Below are 19,807 nucleotides of genomic sequence, written 5' to 3' on the forward strand. Positions count from 1 at the left end.
GCCGCAGCCAGGAGTAAGGACAAGCTAAGGGGGAAGGTGGCACAAGGAGGGAGCAGGCACCAGAAGACAGAGCAGAGGATGCACGTACTGTTTGGGGAGCTCCAGAGAGATCGGAGGAGGATTCCATGTGTCCGGGTGGCCGAGCATCCAGTCTGACCAGATCTTCACACTGGGGAGCAGCTCCTTCAGGTCCTGGGGCAAGGCAGAGACCTTGATGTCGTCGTCCTCCTCCTCCTGCTCCACGTCTTGTGGCTGAACTGCAAATACAAGATGTGAGAGCTGAGGAAGCTCAAGCGGCCAGGAACCAGGCTTGGGCAGGGACTGGGGATGCACAACACTGATCCCAACATCCCAGCCTTGGATGCACAAGGGAACAGCCACAACCCACTGCAAGCACAAAGACAGATCTGTTCTCCCTAAACAGACTAGCCAGGGGGGAAGACTGGGATGTCTCTGATCCCTTTTACAGAGGGCCGCGGGGTGCCACTGCATCAGGCACAGAGAGAGGATTCTGAGGTCCCACTTTTGGGAAGGCTGGCTAAAACGCACACCTTAAGTCAATCCCTTTATTCCATATGTTTCTGTCTGTGCACACACATCAGTTTTCCTGGCAGATGATCCAGCCGTAAACTGGGCAGAACTTGGAATGCTTGGGGAGAACACAAGGAGAGGGGAAGGGAACAAGGGCCTGAACCCCACCAGGCTGCCTCATGGGCAGCTGCATGGATGGCTCCTGCACGGAACCCCTTACCTGGCATGCATTCCCTCAGCAGGCTGGTGCACCTCCTCACCAAGAGTGCAAACATGGAGAGCCCCAGGGCTGTGGCCTGTTCCTGGATGACAGAGCGGCAGTCTTCAGAGACACACTCTAGGAGACAGAGATGGGGTTCAGAGGGGAGCAGGTCAGATGCTCCATCTTCCTTCCCCTTTGCAGCCTCCCTTTCTGCATCCCGCATGGAGCAGCGACGGGTGATTCCCACCTCACGCCTGCCCTCAACCCAATTACTCCATGTAGAGGAGGTAAAAGGTGATGAGTAGCTCTGGTGTGGGAAGAAGCTGCCAGCCCACTGCCCACATCACGCCTGACCCACCCCATGAGCTGGTCCAAGCTGACACTGGGGGATCCCAGCACAGAAGCTGCTGCCTTCCCCCTGAAGGAGGGGGCCATGTTTAAGTGTTAAAAGGGTAATTAGCTGCACGTTTGATCTCTGTCCCTGCTGGAGTTTGAACCTCAGCAGTTGAGGAGGGGGCTCCTCCCATTAGTTCACCAGTCACACAACAGCTTGTCAAGAGAGTTTAATTGAAGCTGTTACTCAAGTAGATGCCACACAACCACAGCTCTTCCAAACAGAGCCGGCTGGGAGCGAGAGCAAATCCCCCCCGGCACATCTACACCCAGCCAGAAACCACTTCTGAGGCTGCTGAGAGCAGCAGGGAGCTGGACTGGGGGAACTGCCTGGAGCTGGTTCCACTTACCCAGGCCAAGAGCCCCGGGGCATGCCAGGCTGTCCGCGCTTGCCCGGGCACCGCGCTGCCTGCTCAAAAGAGGCTTTAAAGCCTTAGGGGCAGCCTCTGCCCTCCAAATCCCCTCTGCCCCCCAGTTCACGTCCTCCTTTGAGAGCAGCTGGCTGGGGGCTTCCCTGGAGGGATGCAGGGAATGCAAACACCTGAGCACCGGCTCCAAATGGGTGCCCTTGTGAGACAAGCTGCGGCACCGGGATGGGAAAGGAGAACAAGGAGGTGGTGTTGGAAGCAGGAGTCCTGTGATGTGGCAGGCCAGAGGGTTTTGAGCAAAGGGCAAGAGAACTAAAGCAAGACACTGAGACCCCGTTGCTCCCAGGCGTAGCGAAACATCTGAGGTGCAGAGAACAAACAGTGGGGTTTTAAGTGCAAATTATTGCAGAGCAATGGGGTGAGAGGTTAAAAACAACCAGGAAAAAGCTAAAAACCACCTAGAAAATAGAGGGGAAAACAGGAAGAAGATCTCTAGGCTTGATCTGGCACAGTTCTTCCAGCTGGCAGTGATTTCAGCACCCAGTGGGGAGCCCAGTGAGTGTAACCCAGGGTGGTACCAAGGCACGTAGTAGTGAGCAAGGGCTCCCAGAGGCAGGGCTGAGCTGGTGCCGCAGAGCACTGGTAGGAAGCGCCGTACTGCAGGGGCTGTCAGCTCTTGGAGGAAACATAAAACTAAAGATGTGACCACTGTGGGACAGTAAATCTCTTTCATGAAGCCTTTCCCACAATTAAGAGTGTCAGTCCCAGTGCTCTGGCCACGGTCCAGTGCAAGAAATTACAGTCGTCTGCCCCACGCGCCCTCCTCCCATGCTTGGGCAAGATCATAGAATCATGGGATGGTTTGGGTTGGAAGGGACCTTAAAGCTCATCCAGTTCCAACCCCTGCCACGGGCAGGGGCACCTTCCACTCGAGCAGGGTGCTCCAAGCCCCTGTGTCCAACCTGCCCTTGAACACTGCCAGGGATGGGGCAGCCACAGCTTCTCTGGGCACCCTGTGCCAGCGCCTCAGCACCCTCACAGGGAAGAGCTTCTGCCTAAGAGCTCATCTCAATCTCCCCTCTGGCAGGTTAAAGCCATTCCCCTTGGCCTGTCCCTACATCCCTTGTCCAAAGCCCCTCTTCAGGTTTCTTTTAGCCCCTTTAGATATTGGAAGGCTGTTACGAGGTCATAAACACTGATGTAGTTCAGAGATCAAGTATAAGTGCTGAGGCAATGCTCTGCAGTGGCCACGTCCAGGCTTGGAACCAGCACCTCAGCCCTTCCCACTGCCACCAGCAGCTCTTCTTGGGGGCTACAAGCTCTCAAACAACATTAAACAACCAGAAGAGAGTAAAAATATTCCTTGCAGATGAGCTGTCACAGCTACAGCCATGTGTGACCCGCACTACAGCCTCCCCTCCAAACATCTCCTCTTGCTACACGCACGAACCACATCCCCACCAGCTCACACCCAGTTCACACAAAGCCACGGTGCTTTCATGTACCACAGGATGCTCAGCATTGTACACCCTGAAAAATTGCCCATGTGCAGGTAAGAGGAACAAGACACCCAATTCAAGGTAACTTCCTCATGGTTGCAGCTCAGCTACTGCGGACGTGGTCATCTCATCATTGAATCACACCAAACTCCCCCGGCCAAGCCTCATCCCAAGGGGGCTCCCCCAGCTTAACTACCTTGCAGGGAAGGGCAAGCATCCCAGTGGGTGCTTGTTCAAGACCCCTGAACATCCACCAGCCCTGCCAGCAACAGCTCTTAAGAGCTTAATCATAGGACAAAGAGGAAAGAGCCATAAATCAAGAGAAACTTTCTCTTTGTGCCTTTCACCACGTTCCGTGGGAGGCGGGAGCCTTGGATTTCATGGAGCTGGGAGCTTGGAGCCAGTGGTCACAATTGCTATGAGGTGGCAGAGCCCAATCAAGGTGAGGGTATGAGCAAAGGGCTCATGAAATTGGGGTGTTTAGATAGAGCTTGTGGAGTGTTTTGGGTGATGGGCAGTAAGGAAATGAGCTCTCAGCACCAACAGCAAGGTCCGTCACCCACAGGACAACGTGCCTGAGCCCACACTGGCACTAAAACAGATGTGCTGAAAGGGGGGTTGGAGCAACAAAACTAATGTGGAGCACACGGGGCATTGTAACCTCTGAGCTGAGCAATGTGCTGCTGGTCATGCATGATGCATTAAGACATGAACTACGTGGAAAGAGATGTTCTTGGAGGTTGGAGTGACACTTGGATGACTCCTGTCCCTGCAGCTGAACAGCACTTGTATAACCTGGGGACACCATTAACAAGAGCAGGCAGAGAGATCCTGATCACCCAGGTCAGGGCAAACCCTGTAATTTCCCCATATGCACAGCGGGTGCAGGAGAAGCAGAACTGCAGCATTGGGTCCAAAGGCAATCCCATATCCTGTCCCCACAGGCAGTCACCAAAAGCTTGGTACCAGAGACACGTTCAGGTGGCATCGATGGCATCCCATCAGCTAACGCTGCCACTTCCAACCCTGAGACCCCAAATCAGGCTGTAATCAGAAATCCCTCCTTTATTCCCACCACTGATGCCACACAGTCAGGGGAGAGTGCAGAGAACAGACAGGGATCAGATGGAAAAGAAGGTGCCACACGGAGAAGTGATACTCCACAGGAAACTATCCATCACTACACCCGGCTGTGCACCACCGACCACAACACGTTCCCCCTCCACCTTCTCTCCTTGCAACGGGGCAGACACGTCCTGTTAACGCCGGCATCAGCTCAACAGCTCCTGTCACCACGTCACCTCCCAGCTCCCGCCTGCGCAGCCACCCTGTGAACCGGAGCACGCAGCTTGTTGGAGTTACAAATGTCACCTTTCAGCGGTGCCATCGCCATCAAAAGTGCTGGGGGGGGGGGGGGAGGCACCAGTACCTAAATAACTGCTGTTAAACCACAGTATAAGCTCAGGGCTTTGGGACTTGCAGCTAAGACTGACTTGGGGTGAGCCCTTACCCTCATGTGCTGCACCACCACCTCCCGGACCAAACAGAGCTCATGGAACCACGTTGTGGTCACAGCAGGGAGCTTTCTTAGGCTGGATCTGTTCCTTGGTCACTTGTAGCCCCACATCAACCACAGCAGTAAAACTCCTGAGGTACATGCAACACCGCACAGGGCTAGAAAGGAGCAGGCACAGTGTGTTAAAGGAGGAATGTCATCAACCTGAAACAACAGGCTGGGTAATGTGCATTACCCCACACTTCATAGGCTTGAATTTGCCTCCAAGACCTGTCTTTCTGCACCAGAAAAGTAAGTGAGAGCATCTGCAATCCCCCTGCAGATATCAGGGCTCCAGATGCTGGACATGAGCTCTGTCTTTTGCAGGCAGAGCTTTGAGCACCGTGTTATTAAGCCTGCCTGACACAAGCCACTCATAAGACCCTCTTCCAGTTGGCTCCGGCTTTAACTATGGGAGCTGAAGTTTCCATGCTGGGTGCCTGTCTCAGCCCGAATTCTTCTGGAAGTCTATAGCCAAAAGAGTTCAGCTACTTGTGAGAATGAGGCAAGGAAACAAGACAGTGCCTTCCCCTTACCCTTGTGTTTGCAACACCCCACTTACAGCCTTTACCGTGAGGTAATCTAGCAACTGCAAATCCTGGAGAGGGGATCTGCGACTTTGCTGCAGAATAACCCTTTTACCAGAGAGTTTTCCTGCCCTGTCCACACTTGGCCAAGCTATAAACATCTGAAACACAGCGGTTTTTCCATATTCAACAGGAATTCACTGCAGCAGCTAAAACCTTCTAAGGTTTCACCTCCCTGAGCATGCTCCATCTTCCTTACACCTAACCTGCGCTACACGCAAAACAACCGCCCTGCTCCCATCCAGCACATAGGGACCTCCAAATGTATGTCCTTGTGCTTGTACTGCTGCTTGTGCAAGCTGGAGATGGGACCCAGCTTCTTCCAATGGATCCCAGGCTGTGTGCTCTGAAGCACAGGCCAAGAAGGAAAGGAAGGAGAGGGGATGGGATGGAAAAGATGGAAGTTGATGAGCATCAGACTGCGAGCACAGAGGAAAAGCTGCTGGGAACCAGGGATGGGTGGATTTTCTGATGCTCAGAAACCCCTCTGCGCTGCAGCAGCGTCCTCCTGTTTCTCTGCATGTAGGAAAGAGGAGTTTTCCCCCCTCCAGCTGGGTCCTGGTTTGCTCAGAACATGCTGTTTGGCTACCAGGAGGCAGTTTCCTCTGCACAGAGCCTGCTGCAGCGCCCTCTGCAAGCATCTACCTGGGCTTTCAGCTGCATCCACGCAGGGGCTGCGAGCTCTGCTCCGATCCAGGCTTTCTGCAGTCCTAAATTTCACAGAGAAAAGGGTGCTTGGGAAGGGGGGGAAGAGAAAGAGACAAGAGAGAAAAGGGACTTTTCTGTAACGGGGAGAAACTGGTGCTTCTCTGAGCACGTTATATTCATGGAAAACATAAACCAACTGTCGTCAAAGTCGTCTGAGCTCAGGAAATGGAGCGGCCGGGAGAAGGCTGCCATGTGGCCGGATGTTATGTATTTCTAATTAGTGCTATACATCTTTCAGCAGCGAGTGTCCTTTTGCTGGGAAACACAACGCGCTGCCCTTGTTATTGTAACTGTCAGAGAGTGCTTAAACAGATAATCTCCAGGAAAAGTGATAAACACATCCCCTCTCCCACTAGGGTGTGCAAAACAGCGATGCCAAACCTCTCTTAGGGCAACGCAACCAGCCACAGGAAATGGGAATGGGAAAAAGAGCAGGCGATGCAAAGGGACGGCCGCCTCCGAGGAGAAGGATTTGCTGGAGGAAGCTTCTCCGGTGCCATGTGCCGAAGGAAATCCTGCAAGGGACAATCAGGGCAAGTACAGGCCACGTGGCCTCAGCCAGGGGGTACTCATGGGGATGGGATGGGGGGCTACAAGTGAGGGTTCCCAGCTGCTCTGCTCCAAGCACGCTGTAGGCAGCAGTGGAAGCCAGCCACAGCAACCCCTGAGCTCCCAAGCAAGCAGCAGACGTGCTCCTCCATCCATCCCAGCTAATACAACACAAGGAGCGCTGAGTCTTTCGCTGTTAAACACCAGCCAACAAGCGTTAGAGTCTCGAAGGAGATCTGATTCCTTTGATTCAGGCAACCGGGCTGCTCCAGCCAAGGGTCAGGAGGACTCCAGTTGAGTGTTTCCATGCTGGCCTCTCCATCCTAACCTGAGCTGCAGCTCCAGGCCGCGAAGCCTGGAGCGGTGCCGGCAGCAGGTGGCCCCAGAGCAGGCAGAGAGAGCAGCACGGATGTGCTCTGCTCCAGAGGAGCATCAGCTGAACCCACCTTCCCTGCAGACATGGTAAGGGACCATAAGAACCATTAAAGCAACAAAGAGGTCTCCAGACACAGTCCCAAGAGTGACGTAAGGGGCCGGGCAGGGGATGCAGGAGGTGGAGGAGCTCAGTGAGTGCAGTCCTGAGGGTGAGCTGTGCCTGAGGCTGGTGTGTCAGCAACTCACAGCACAGACAACTGAGTCACCAGCCAGTGCTGCCCTGCAGGGCAGGAGACAGAAGCTGCTCCCCCCTGCGCTGACAGCACCTGAGCACAGCCCGTTTGCTCTCTGACTGCTCAGACACACCAAGTGCTTTCCCTGTGAGTCACTCCCTGCCAGACACGGTGCTGGCAGGGTGCAGGGCAGCCCACTGGCATGGGGTTGTCTGCAAGAAGAGGGTGAGGAGCTGCTCCCACCCGGTCCAGCCTCCCTGTGGTGAAAACAGCACAAAACCAACGGGAATACAAAGCAGGAAAACGAGGGCGATGCTCACAACTGTGGGGCATGTCCCTGACATTCCCTCGCAGAGGAGCTGTGAGTCACGGGCACTCCTGGTTCTCCATTCCCAGTGAGTTACACACGCACTCCTCTGCCCCCAAAAGAGCCTGGGAACATGGAGACACTCGCTCAGGTCTGCTTAATACCCTGCAAAGAGCCTGGGAATGATGGGTAACGTTCCTGGAAAGATGCTCCTTGACTGAATCTGCTGACAGAGCCATAGAATCCCTGAGTGGTTTGAGTTGGAACATCCAGTTCCAGGCTCCTGTCATGGGCAGGGACACCTTCCACTAGAGCAGGTTGCTCCAAGCCCCTGTGTCCAACCTGGCCTTGAACACTGCCAGGGATGGGGCAGCCACAGCTTCTCTGGCACCCTGCAAAGGCCAGGGGTTGTGCTGGCCTCCTGGTACCCTGCGGCTGAGTGGGACAGCACCACCTGCAGCGCCCAGGGCTGAATCCCTCCCAGAGCAATCTGGATGGCCCTAATCCACCTCCCCACTCCAACCTCTTCTCATGGAGAAGCAGGAAGACCCCAGGGCGAGGGGGATCTCTGCTGCAGCACCCAGACCCAGCAGCACTTGCTGCACGTGTGCTCAAAGCAGCCGGGGCCGCCCAGGAGCTGTAGCTCCCTCTGCTCCGTGCTGAAACCTCATCTTGTCCGAGGGAGGGAAGGAGGGAGGCCTAGGAGGTGAGGAATGCCGGGGGCCTTGGGAGGATGGAGCAGCTCTCCCTGTGGAAGCCATTAGATATTCAACACTTCATTTGTTTCCAGCCGTCCTGGACTGCAGCGCTGGGCTCTAGGACGGGAGGCTCTTCTCTGACGTAACCAGGAAGCAGCTGCAAAATTAAGGAATCCCTCATGACATCATAAAAAAGGGTAGATGGTTTACAGGGGAAGGTATAAAAGTTAATGACATATTCCCACCCAAAGCAGCAAACCTGCCCGAGAGCCACAGGGGAAGGCAGGCTCTGCCTGACACCAAGGGGCTGCCTGCCCGAAGGGTGCCAGCTCCCTCTGGATGAGCCAGGAGCTGCCCATTCCCATGCATAGGGCTGGATCCTTGCACCTGGGCTGTGATAACCAGCTCAGTATATCCTTCCTGACCCCGGCAAACGGGGCTTGGGGCTGGGCAAAGGAATGACTTGACTTGTGTGCTGGGGACGGGCCAGGAGTCACCGACAAAGAACATCATTGTGAAGTGAGTCAGGAAGAGACGCTTATTCCTTTCCATGGGGAAAGCAGACACGTGCACAGAGTGCCCCCAACACCCCGATTTCTGCAGCTCTGGAAGACCAATAGGTCCTGCAAGAGGTGGTCAGAGCAGTGGCACTGTCCCTCCCCTCCATGCAACCCAGGCTAGCACAGAGAGAATGACATTAGCCTCGAGGACAAGCCCAGAGCCATTTCCACTTGAAAAGGGAAAAGGACAGTGGTTTAAAATTAACTGCAGCCTTTTCCAGGAAATATCAGTGGAAAGAAGCAGCCATTTTTAGAACTGTTATTCTCAGAAATTTCCTGAAAAGACCCATCAGTCAAAACACAGATTGAAGCCATTTCCACTTGCACTAAGCAGCACGTCGGGGCTCTCCCTCTGTGCTCGGGGTGCCTGACCCAGCTTGGCAGGGTGCTGCTCTGCACCCCCCAGCCCCAGCGAGGCTGCAGGAATCAGTTGCGGATGTGAAACACCCCACGGAGTGTCAAGCACTCCTCCAGAAACACATATGCCTCTGTTTTCAGTAGCCACATTCACACTAAGACATGCCAGCCCCCAACCATCACAGCTGGGGCAAAGGCACCTTCAGTCTCACCCACACTGGCAAAGCCTGAAGACTCATCAGAGGAACTTCATTCTCAGCACTGCCTTCACCAGAGCTGCTCCAAGTGACTGAGGTGATGTTAGGACTTCCAACACAGGCACAGCAAAACCTTCACTTGCATCAAGGCTCTGCACAATTCCCAGAGCCACTCGTTCTGCTGCCAGTGACTGACATAGCACGAACCTGACCTGTCTGGCAGCTAAAAGGCTGGCAAACCCACATATACGTCACTCCTGGTTAGCTTGGAAGCAAGTCTGTCCCTCCAAGCTGGCAAGCCAGCGTGTACAGAGCTCCTGACCAGCCTGGCACCAGCTGTCTGCTACTGCAGAGGGAATATTTGCCCTTAGAGGCACAAGCAGGATGGGACTGGAGTGGCTGCAAGAGACTGGAGTGGCTGCAAGGGCCTGAAGGCGAGCAGGGTTTGGTACATGTGAAGGGCATCGGGATGACACAGGGAATACTGCACCTAAAGAAGTAAAGATGTGGATGGCAGGGGGATGGGAACCAGATGATCCTTAAGGTCCAACCCAAACCATTCTACGATGGGAACGCTGGGGCACTGCAATGCTGCAGCCCTATATAAGAAACCTCCTGATGGCCCCATCCTCTGTCTGCAGAGCTCTATCAGCCTTTCTTGAAGAAGCCAGCTGCACAGCCAGAGCCCTGAACCTCACCCCAAACGGGGCAGGGAGGAAACCAGGCTCCTCAGCACATGTGCTGGAGGGAACACGCTGCCATGGGAGCCCGGCTCGGTGCTAGGCAGCAGGCATGGCAAGCTGCTACTAGCATCCCACCCAGGAGCTGCATGCGCCCAACCATAATTGTGTCAGATGTTATTTACAACGGGGGAGGAGGTGTGAACAGGGCTTCCCAAGAGATTTACTCCAGCCCAGAGTGAAGTTGTACCAGGACAATCGCAGCAAACACAAGGCAGCCTTTTTCCACCCTCTCCATGCTGGAGGTGGGCATGTCTTTGGCAGCAAACGCAAACAGACAGCCTGGAACATGCCTCCTCTGGTGTGAACCTTGGGGAGAGCTTCGAGCTTGGAGGGAAAGTTAATGAGAGAAAGCGCCTGCAGACAGGCACATTTGGAGAAAGCAGCCCTTTGATGGGGCAGGAACAGCAGTGCTGAGCTTCCGTTTCAACACATTCCCTCCTTTGCTGCTCTTCTTTCTACAGCTTCCTGAGGGCCACTTTGCAAAGCAAATGCCAAAATGTAAAGTAAACCCCATGGACCTCCCTCACTAAAAGGTCCTCATCGGATGCTGCAAGCCTGAAGTCCTTCCTCACCTCCTGCTCCAGCCCCTGGCCACCTCCAGGGTCCCTGGGTAAGGCCAGGGGCATCCCCAGCCTCAGTTGCACAGCGCAGCCACTGTACCTACAATAAAGCTTACCTAAGACTTTCCATTCTAAGACCCTGGGTTTAGTTCCGAAGGACTTTGCCAAACTTTAACCATTTAGGCTGCAATCCTTCATGCCAAAAGCTTTCTTCAAGCTGAATTTATTGGGAAAATTTCATCTACAAAGGTTGAGGCATTTGCCAGAATGAGGTTAGGGAAAATAGATTGTTCTTCTCAAGTTAAAAATCCTTTGACCACTGCAGTGAAATCCCTCTCACCTTCACACTTTGGAGCAGGAACCAGGAGTTTGGCAAGGAATGGCGACAGAGTCTGGATGTGCCTTCTGCCACCTCCATCCACCCCTGCTTTGCCAAGGCGGGAGCCTATGGAAAGCTGGGTGCTCGCTATCAAATAGCTCTCACATGCCACTCCAAGCGATGCATCAGTTGGTTCATCTGCTTGGATAGACAAGGGAAGAAGAAACCAAGCCTCTGGGGCCCCCAACACACAAGGGATGTGGAGCTGCTGGAGCAAGTCCAGAGGAGGCCACGGAGATGCTGCGAGGGCTGGAGCAGCTCTGCTCTGGAGCCAGGCTGAGAGAGCTGGGCTGGGTCAGCCTGGAGAAGAGAAGGCTCCTGAAGGGGAGACCTGAGAGCAGCTCCAGTGCCTAAAGGGGACTACAGGAAACCTGGAGAGGGGCTTAGGACAAGGGCCTGTAGGGACAGGCCAAGGGGAATGGCTTTAACCTGCCAGAGGGGAGATTGAGATGAGCTCTTAGGCAGAAGCTCTTCCCTGTGAGGGTGCTGAGGCGCTGGCCCAGGGTGCCCAGAGAAGCTGTGGCTGCCCCATCCCTGGCAGTGTTCAAGGCCAGGTTGGACACAGGGGCTTGGAGCAAGCTGCTCTAGTGGAAGGTGTCCCTGCCCGTGGCAGGGGTTGGAACTGGAGGAGCTTTAAGGTCCCTTCAACCCAAACCAGTCTGGGATTCTATGATTCAGGTGGGACACTGGGGAGGGAAAGGCAGGCCAGGGAAGGTCCGTATTTATGTGTCCCTCACTTGCTGGCCACGGTGACTTGGAGATGCTGGGCAACTCTGCTCCAAGTAGGAACAAAGGCAGCTCCTGAGGATTATGTTTTTCGGAGAACTCCATCTTCCGCATCCCAACGTGAGCAGTCAAGACACTAGAAAACCTGTTCTTCTCCTTCAGCTCCATTCCCTAGCTGTGCATGTCAGAGATACCATGCCGAAAGCCATCCAAACCAGAGATGTTTTAAGACAGAAGCCAATGAGTTTACACTATCTAATTATTTGGACCTGAACCTTCCAGCTCTTCCTACGCTCCATGCGGCACAGAGCATGACGATAACACTTCATCAGCGACCTCTCTGTAGAACTCCCATGTGAAGGGAAAGGAATTTTACAAGCAAAAGGACAACAGGAAAACTGAGCTCAGGATCTCTTTGCCACGTCATCATCTCATCTATCACAGGAGGCCTTATCTGCGTTCCACCACACCTCAAGTGCATGGGAGTGCTGCTGAGTGCCGGCTTTGAGGCTCGCTGGGTTTGGAAACAACCCCTGACAACGGTCTTGGAGAGGACACGGCCACATTCACCCACCTGAGCTCTCGTGGTGAACGGGGACCATGGTCTCCTATGGAAATCTGGAAGGAAACCTGTGCCAAAGGGAGGTTCTCAGGTGTCAAGCGAGCGATTCCCTGCGGGAAGGGCTGAGACCACAGGCAAAAACCCACAGCACGCAGAGAACCCATTCCAGGAAGTTTAACATCCGAGCCCTCCTGTTAGCAAATATGATCTCAGTGCTCCAACAGCTCCGATGGAGCGGGAGCCTCAGGTCCCCAAACCCCGTTCAGACTGCAGCACCCTCACCCCAGCTATTGCCCCCCCGCCACAGGACTCAGTAACTAAAAAGCCTGAACCTTCCACATTCATTAACAACCATAAGACATAATGGGTTTATGCCAAATTCCTCTTCCCCCCTGTGATTTGAGATAGGATTGGCATGCCCATGAAGTTCCTTGCAGCTACCGTTGCTGCACCATTCCCAGCGGGCCCATCCACATGGAAAGGCTGCACTGGAGGGCAATGGGGTGCCCGAGCACCCCTTTCCTTTGCTGTTATACATCTCCTGCGTGGAGAGCCCAAGGGATCCTGCTCTCCCATCCAGCCAGTGCCGTGCTGTTTCCTGCAGAGAGTTGAAAACCTGTTGTAGTTCCAAAGTGAGCTTCGGTTTCACTGCGAGCAGCAGCTCCGAGCCTCACAGTTACTATACAGCCGAATAAAATAGGTTTTCATAAATTTAACGCCAGCATGTCTGTGTTTGGAAACTTTGAAAATCCATGTTGTATGGTTTACTGCACTGGAAAAGGTGCCAACAGAGTTTCAAAGGAAGGGAAGTGTATAACTGTTTCCTTTCAAATGCATTTTCCAATGGGATCCATTGAGGGAAAAGGCTGGAACTAACTAAAACATTATTAAAAACTGTTATGAAAAGAGACAGAGAGATGGAAAAAGATAGACAAAAACTCCAATACACAGCCGAAAGGGAGGGAGGGAGACAGGCAGGAAGAAAGGGGATACGGGCAGAAAGACACTTTGGGTGGGGAAAAGCGGGCCGAGACGGGGAGTTTGAACTGGCAGTCGCCCTTCGTGGTTTCAGAGTGTTGCAGATCAATTGATCAGGATCTCAAGTGCTGCTGGCCCGGTGGCACAAGGCGGAGACCACAGAGCTGGCTGCGAGCTCGGCGCTCGCGAACTGCTGACCTTCACTTTTCGACCCAAAAATATTCCTTGGGAAACAGTTCCCCCCAGGTTCCAAGCCGAGCTGCCAAGCGAAAAACAAGCACTCCTAACCTGAAGCAACAGCCTTCCACCAAAGCAACAACCAGGACTAGTAACCTGAAGTAACTCCCTAGTCTGATTCAACTAGCAGTAACCCAGCGTGACATGTGTGCAGGGGCTTGGCTCTTCCCTATTCCCTGAGTGGAGCGGTGAATTCTCCAATCCCTGACACCAGGGATGCAGGAATCAGCCCTCAGACTGCTCCAATGTGTTGGCCACGCTCGAGCTGCTCTAACAAAGTCTATAAATACCAAAGTGATCGGGTCCATATAGCGCGGTCACAGCCCGGGTGCAAAAACCACCGCTCCAGCTCTGGGTTTGCTGCCCTGCAAGCAAAGGGGGAACGGAAAGGGGATGAAACCACACATCAAACACTTCAGTGCCCTGGACATCGGGAGGCTGCCAGGGTCGGGGCTCGGCTGGGAATGGAGCCGGATCTCTGCTGCTCTGCCAGGCTTCAAAGAGCCAGGCTGGGGGTGGGCAGAGCTCGGCATGCGCCTGCAGAGCTCCAGGCCTGTGGTTCTGCGGGGTGCAGTAACCCTGGGCTGTAGCGCACATGTCGAGGGATGAAGGGGGAAAAAAATAAACAGACAGACAAAAGAATGAGGATGCTCTGCCAATTCCAATTGTGCAGCTTTTATTTTAAATGCTTATCAAGCTGAGAAAGAGCAGAGTTCTTGGAAAACAAGGTTTCCTTTCTTCCCATGCCAGTGTCGAACACCCTCAAGGACGGGTACAGCAGAGGCGCTCGCTGCCGGCCGCTCTTTCCCCAGCCACTATCTCATCCCATCCGCCTCGGGAAGGGTCTGCAAGGCACAGCCTTGGTGTTTCTGCTGAAAAGATCTCTGATTTTTAGGAGGGTTTTTTATTCATCTCCAATGTGGCTGGGTTCAAATTATGGCCAATTCCCCACCAACACTTCTGGCTAATAAAAATCAATTTTTACAGGCCCTAATTACTGCTTTCGCTGAACTGCTCGACAGGAAGCTGAAAGGCTGCAGCTCTCCAGACAGCAGCAGACAGTAAAAGCAAGGCACCCGTGAGTAAAGCTACAACAGTGAGTGACTCAGAGGAGCCGAGCCGCCGGAGGGGCGGGCGCGGGGGGGGACGACACTCGCACCCGGCTGGAGCGTGCGACACATCAACACACCGTGCGCACGGGTCGCCCGTCAGTCACAGCACCCACTACCTGTGACGCCAAGGCTGTTCCCAGGGGCCGGGATGCTCCGCAGGGATGCTGCGGATGCGGAGCACAGAGCAGGTTATATTTGGAAAGGGCTGCATCGATCGTGTGCGGGTGGAAAAGAGGAAAGAGCTGCTTCGCAGCACGGCTCGGGGACAGGGGATGGAGAGGAGGGGGCTTCGCAGCCCAGCTCCCACCTTTGGCTCTCTCTGTTACAAGCACAGTTAATTGAAGGAGGCAGAAATAGAACCATAGAGTGGTTTGGATTGACAAGGACCTCAAAGCTCATCTGGTTCCAACCCCTGCCATGGGCAGGGACACCTTCCACTAGAGCAGGTTGCTCCAAGCCCCTGTGTCCAACCTGGCCTTGAACACTGCCAGGGATGGGGCAGCCACAGCTTCTCTGGGCACCCTGTGCCAGCGCCTCAGCACCCTCACAGGGAAGAGCTTCGGCCTAAGAGCTCATCTCCATCTCCCTTCTTTCAGTTTAAAGCATAGCAGGAAGGTAGAAAATTCCTCTCAGAACATGAAGCACCCAGCCTGCTCCCAGCTACACACACAGCCCCACCAGCACAGCACAGCCCCGAAGGGCTTCCCAAGCATGAAAAACAAGCAGGAACCTACTCAGTGACTGCAACCCACAGGCATCCCAGCCAGCGAGCTCACCCCATCCCCGCTGCTCTGCGCGGCAGCAGGGAACACCTTCCCTACAGCAAAGCCACCAGCCGAAAGCACAGACTGGGGCTGCTGGAGCCCTTCACAGGCGCGCAGGTATCCCGGCTCAGCTGGGGAAACGCTGTTCTGTGAGATTGATTAATTCTTTTTCCCTTTCTTAACCAGGATTACTTTAATTTTCGAGGCCTAATGGAGTCCAGCTGCGATGGGGAGGCAGCGCTGCAGTAGTACAAAGACCTTTACACGCTGGTGCAAGCTTGTACGATGGCGAGCGTGCGCACACACAAAGCCCTATAAAAAGGATGCACTGCAGCGGGATATTTTTAGTCTTGACAATACAACACTAAAAATACGACTTTGCTAATACATCACTACAGAAATATTCCCAGTGTCCATTCAGGAACGGGTTTAAAACATTTATTTTTGTTTCCTTTTGCAATGGTCAGAGAGGAGGGAGAAAAATAGAAACTCATTGATAAGAGGAAACGAGAGAGACATGAAAAATTGAAAACTACCTAAAAGCTCATGGAGAGGTTTATTTTATTAGTTCTTAATAAATATCTTGCAGATTTCCTCAGGAAATACACCAGATCACATGTAAAATAGTTTGGTACTGATGTCAACTGTGTCAGCATATGAAATCTATTAGGGTGAAGCCACAGCAGGGTGATCAGCGTGCTGAAAAACTGCACGGCACAGAGGCGAGGGGGGGCGGGGGGAATCTCACGGCCCTTCCAAATTCTTCGAGAGGTAAAAAAGTCAGCCAAGACGCAGAGAGAGAGAAAAAAAAGATCCCACATCCTGCTTTGCGCTGCCAGCAATGTGAAGTGCCCAGAGATTAATTCTATGTCTGGCCTGGAAATGTGACTTTAAAGCATTGGAGGAGGAGAAAGGAACGAGAAGGCCAGGCGAACCGGGACTGGCACCATGCCACGGACCCCCCCTTCCTTCAAGCCCTCCTTCCCAAGCTGTGTTTCAATGTAGACAGCAGTAAACCCCAACAGACAGCAGCTCCCGGGGCTGCCAGGGCCTCGCACCAGCTGGGGCGCGTCTCCTGCTCCCCGTGCAGATGGACCTGAGAGCATCCCTTCCGCTCCTCCTGCTCCTCAGAGACACACACCAGCCCATGTGGCAACGGTTTGCTGGTTGGGGCCCCCCGAGCGGGATGAGCCCTGCGCTCTCCCAGCACCAGGCATGAAGTCTTCTTGTCAGACCTTGGCTCCTCAGGCCCTGCTCGGAAGGGTTTCTGCTGTTCCCAACCCGCCTTTGGCAGCCGGCGCCTCCTTCTCCGCCTCTGTGCCATTACCCGGAGAGCAGGCGCTGCTTACGCAAGACTGCTCCTCTGCTCCTGGGTCTGGTGGAGAAGCACTTGGAGTTCACCGAGGCAGGGTCAGGGGACCACATGCTCCCAGAAGGGACAGGAGAAGGGGGAATGAAGATATCCCATAGCCAAAGCATTGCCCAACCCACAGCAATGCCCTCCTGTCTGACTCTTGTCAAATCCCGTAGGCTGAGGGACCTGAGGGCGCACGCCAAGACCTGCGCCAACCTCAAACAAATCACTCGTGCCCTCACCATACAGGTGTCACCTACAAGCCAGCCCTATGGTCAGCTTTAACCACATCCATCACAAGCCACATCAATCAGCGTTAAAAATAACCTTTAAATCAAAAGAAGGGCCACATATCTTTAGTGCCATCATGCAGGCAAGGTTAAACTGCCCCAATACATACTGGCTCTGAAGCTGGAGTGAGCATCACGTTACCAAGGCGACTTGTGAAGGTCACACTCAAGTCCTCACCTTCCTCCTGACCATCAATGAGTACAGGCAGAGCTGGTGCTGTTTGGGCACACACAGTCTCAGGCAGACCCTAATCAGGGAAAATAAAAGGTCTCCATATATAAACCTGCTCAGGGTCACCTCCTGCCTGCAGATGCACTCGGGAGTGGAAACACGGCCTTGGTTATGCTGCCATTCCCGATCCCAGCATTAAGGCAAGAAGAGATCCCAACAAGCCCCCAAGGGTGCTCACTCCCAGCTGAAGTCTCATGGGCACCAGGCACCCAACGCACTGAGAAGCTGCAGCCCATGAGCAGGATGGATTAGATCAGATCTTGAGAAGCTCTTCCCTGTGAGGGTGCTGAGGCGCTGGCACAGGGTGCCCAGAGAAGCTGTGGCTGCTCCATCCCTGGCAGTGTTCAAGGCCAGGTTGGACACAGGGGCTTGGAGCAAGCTGCTCTAGTGGAAGGTGTCCCTGCCCGTGGCAGGGGTTGGAGCTGGATGAGCTTTAAGGTCCCTTCCAATCCAAACCATTCTATGATGCTATGACAGAGCTGGCAGGAGACAAGCCCATGGAGCAGCTCCTATGAAGGAAGCCACCCTGACCGAGCTGGCAGGCTGCATGGGGCATAGGGCCGGCAGCCCTCCCTGCCTACACCTGGCAGGTTATAAAACAGCCCCGCAAGCTCAATCAGGAGTTTTACAGCTACACAAAGCAGCATAATTAGCCTAATTATACAATGTTCTCTCTGAGAATTAACCAGAAATACAGTAATTGACTCGGTGCTGCTTAGAAGCACGAGGAAATCAAAGGCTCAACGCACATTAAAGAGTCAGAAACATCTCTTTAAAAGCGAGAGGATTTCCTGTCACGCTGCAAACATCTAAAGCTTCAGCAAAGCCGCTGCACCTGGTGTAACCCCACTCGGGCTCCCTGGCACCCCTCTTTCTTCAGCACCAAAGCAGGGGTGAGGCAGAGCCTCAGGACAGCAGCCTCAGGCACCTCCTTACTCATTTTACAGCAGGACGCACGGACACTTTGTGCCAATGCTCCATTTCCTGCCTTTCATTTCACACAGCAACGCTGCTTCTTCATCACAATCACGGTCTTGCTTCAGTGTTCATAGAGCTGGTCCATGCCAGCATGAAAGCCCCTTCCAACCTGACCTCGCTCATCACCAGCTCTGTCCTGACTTGCTGCTGGGGCTGCTGAAGCTTGGCTCTAAAGCAGACTCAAGCTTTGTGATTACAAATCATTTCCCCTCTACTTGTTGCCCTGAAATGAGATCTCGGTATCAAGCCTGCGTTTGGTGGAACAGTTTCAAGAGCAGGCGTAAGGATGTGCTTGTGACAGGCAAAATCAGAGCCTGCTCATCCAACCCTACTCAACAGGGGTTTTTACTGCCCTACGGTTGGACTGGAGAGCTTGACGCACCAGCAAGCACTTGGTTCTGCTGGCAACCTTCCCCTTCCCTGCCACAAAGCCCTGCTCAATCTTTCACCTCCAAAGCCAAGGTCTAGATTTCAGAAACCTGACCTGCAAGTGGAAATTCCCTGCAGCGCGTTGAGTATTGCATCTCCTGCTGGCACTTGTGGCAAGGGGAAAAGGAGTCACAGGGCTTTCTGGACACACGTTTCACTCAGGAGTCTTGCATCAGAGGGCAGAAGCCAGCAGCCAGGAAAATAACTCTAATTTACGGTAAATAAATCCCCAAATATGTGACAATCTGCCTTTTAAACAGGAAACAGAGGGGAATAAGCAAAGGAAGACTCTGGTCTAAACATTGCTGCCACCAGCCTCAAGAGCCCAAGAGGGAGGCTCTGAAGACACGGCTGGGCCAGAAGTGTTTTACCTGAACTGTGCTGATGTGTCTCAAGTCCAAGACAGTTTCCTTCCCCAAGAGGAAAGGCACCAAGAGTTCCTGGCAACTGTGTCAACCTCCAGCATTCCCAACCCGCTCTGGAGGGTTGGCTGCCACCTCCGGACACACGCTGGCCCCTCAGGACACCCAGCTCAGCACAGGAAGCTGTGTGGCTCCAGAGATGAACAATGCAGGTATCGCTCCTTGTGCTATTTCACTCTTCTCATCCTGCTCACCTTGTGCATGGACACAGTGAGCAGCAGACATCACTCAACAACAGGTTAAGGATAAAAGCCTGCTGGCACAGCTCTAGAGCCTCTGTGCAAGCCAGGCAGCATGGGGAAGGATGGACACCAGCAGCAGCCAGCCCTGCTCTGGGTTTCCTCTCCTGATTACAACTCAAACCTGAATCAGACTGGTTTACGTTGGAAGGGACCTTAGAGATCATCCAGTTCCATGCCCCAGGAACACCTTCGACCAGATCAGGTTGCTCAAGGCCCTATCCAACCTGGCTTGAAGTGAGTAAGAGCAGCAATGTGAAGGGAATTTAACATCCAGTTCCTCCAAACTTAAGCCTTTGGGAAGCGTTAAGTCTTAACACCACCTCGCTGAAGACAGCACTGCCCAGTCTCAGAGGGAACCAGCACACCAGGTGCATGCTGGTGAGCTCAGTCCAGACACTTCAGTCCACACTTGCTCCATGACCAACAAAGCCCTAGAGAAAAGCCAGCTACAACACTGCTCAACTCCATCCTCCTTGCACCATGTGGGCTGTGTTTGCATTAGAGTCCCCCAGGCAGGTGGAGGGACCTCAGGCTCTGCTCTTGATGTGGCACAGCACTGCAGATGCTCAGCCTCCCAAAGACACAGCCCAGTAACACACGACCTTCACCAACCTCCCTGTTGCTGTGCCCATGTCCCACAGAGCTCGAAGGCATCAGCTGGACTCTGGTGAAGCACGTAT

The 19,807-nt window shown here is 53.8% G+C and overlaps 1 protein-coding gene across 3 annotated transcripts in view; it reads right to left on the reverse strand.

Moving 5' to 3' along the window:
- Positions 1 to 19,807, reverse strand: part of SMG6 (SMG6 nonsense mediated mRNA decay factor) — a 106,683-nt gene that overhangs the window by 54,354 nt on the left and 32,522 nt on the right. For all 3 annotated transcript variants that reach the window (XM_080629856.1, XM_080629857.1, XM_080629855.1), the window contains exons 11-12: positions 752 to 868; positions 89 to 257 (exon numbers count right to left, since the gene is read on the reverse strand). In XM_080629856.1, the coding sequence (XP_080485982.1) occupies positions 89 to 257; positions 752 to 868 (286 nt within the window). The remainder of the gene's footprint in view (positions 1 to 88; positions 258 to 751; positions 869 to 19,807) is intronic.

Source organism: Psittacula echo, assembly GCF_963264785.1.
Source record: "Psittacula echo genome assembly, chromosome: 15".
NCBI classification, from domain to species: domain Eukaryota; kingdom Metazoa; phylum Chordata; class Aves; order Psittaciformes; family Psittacidae; genus Psittacula; species Psittacula echo.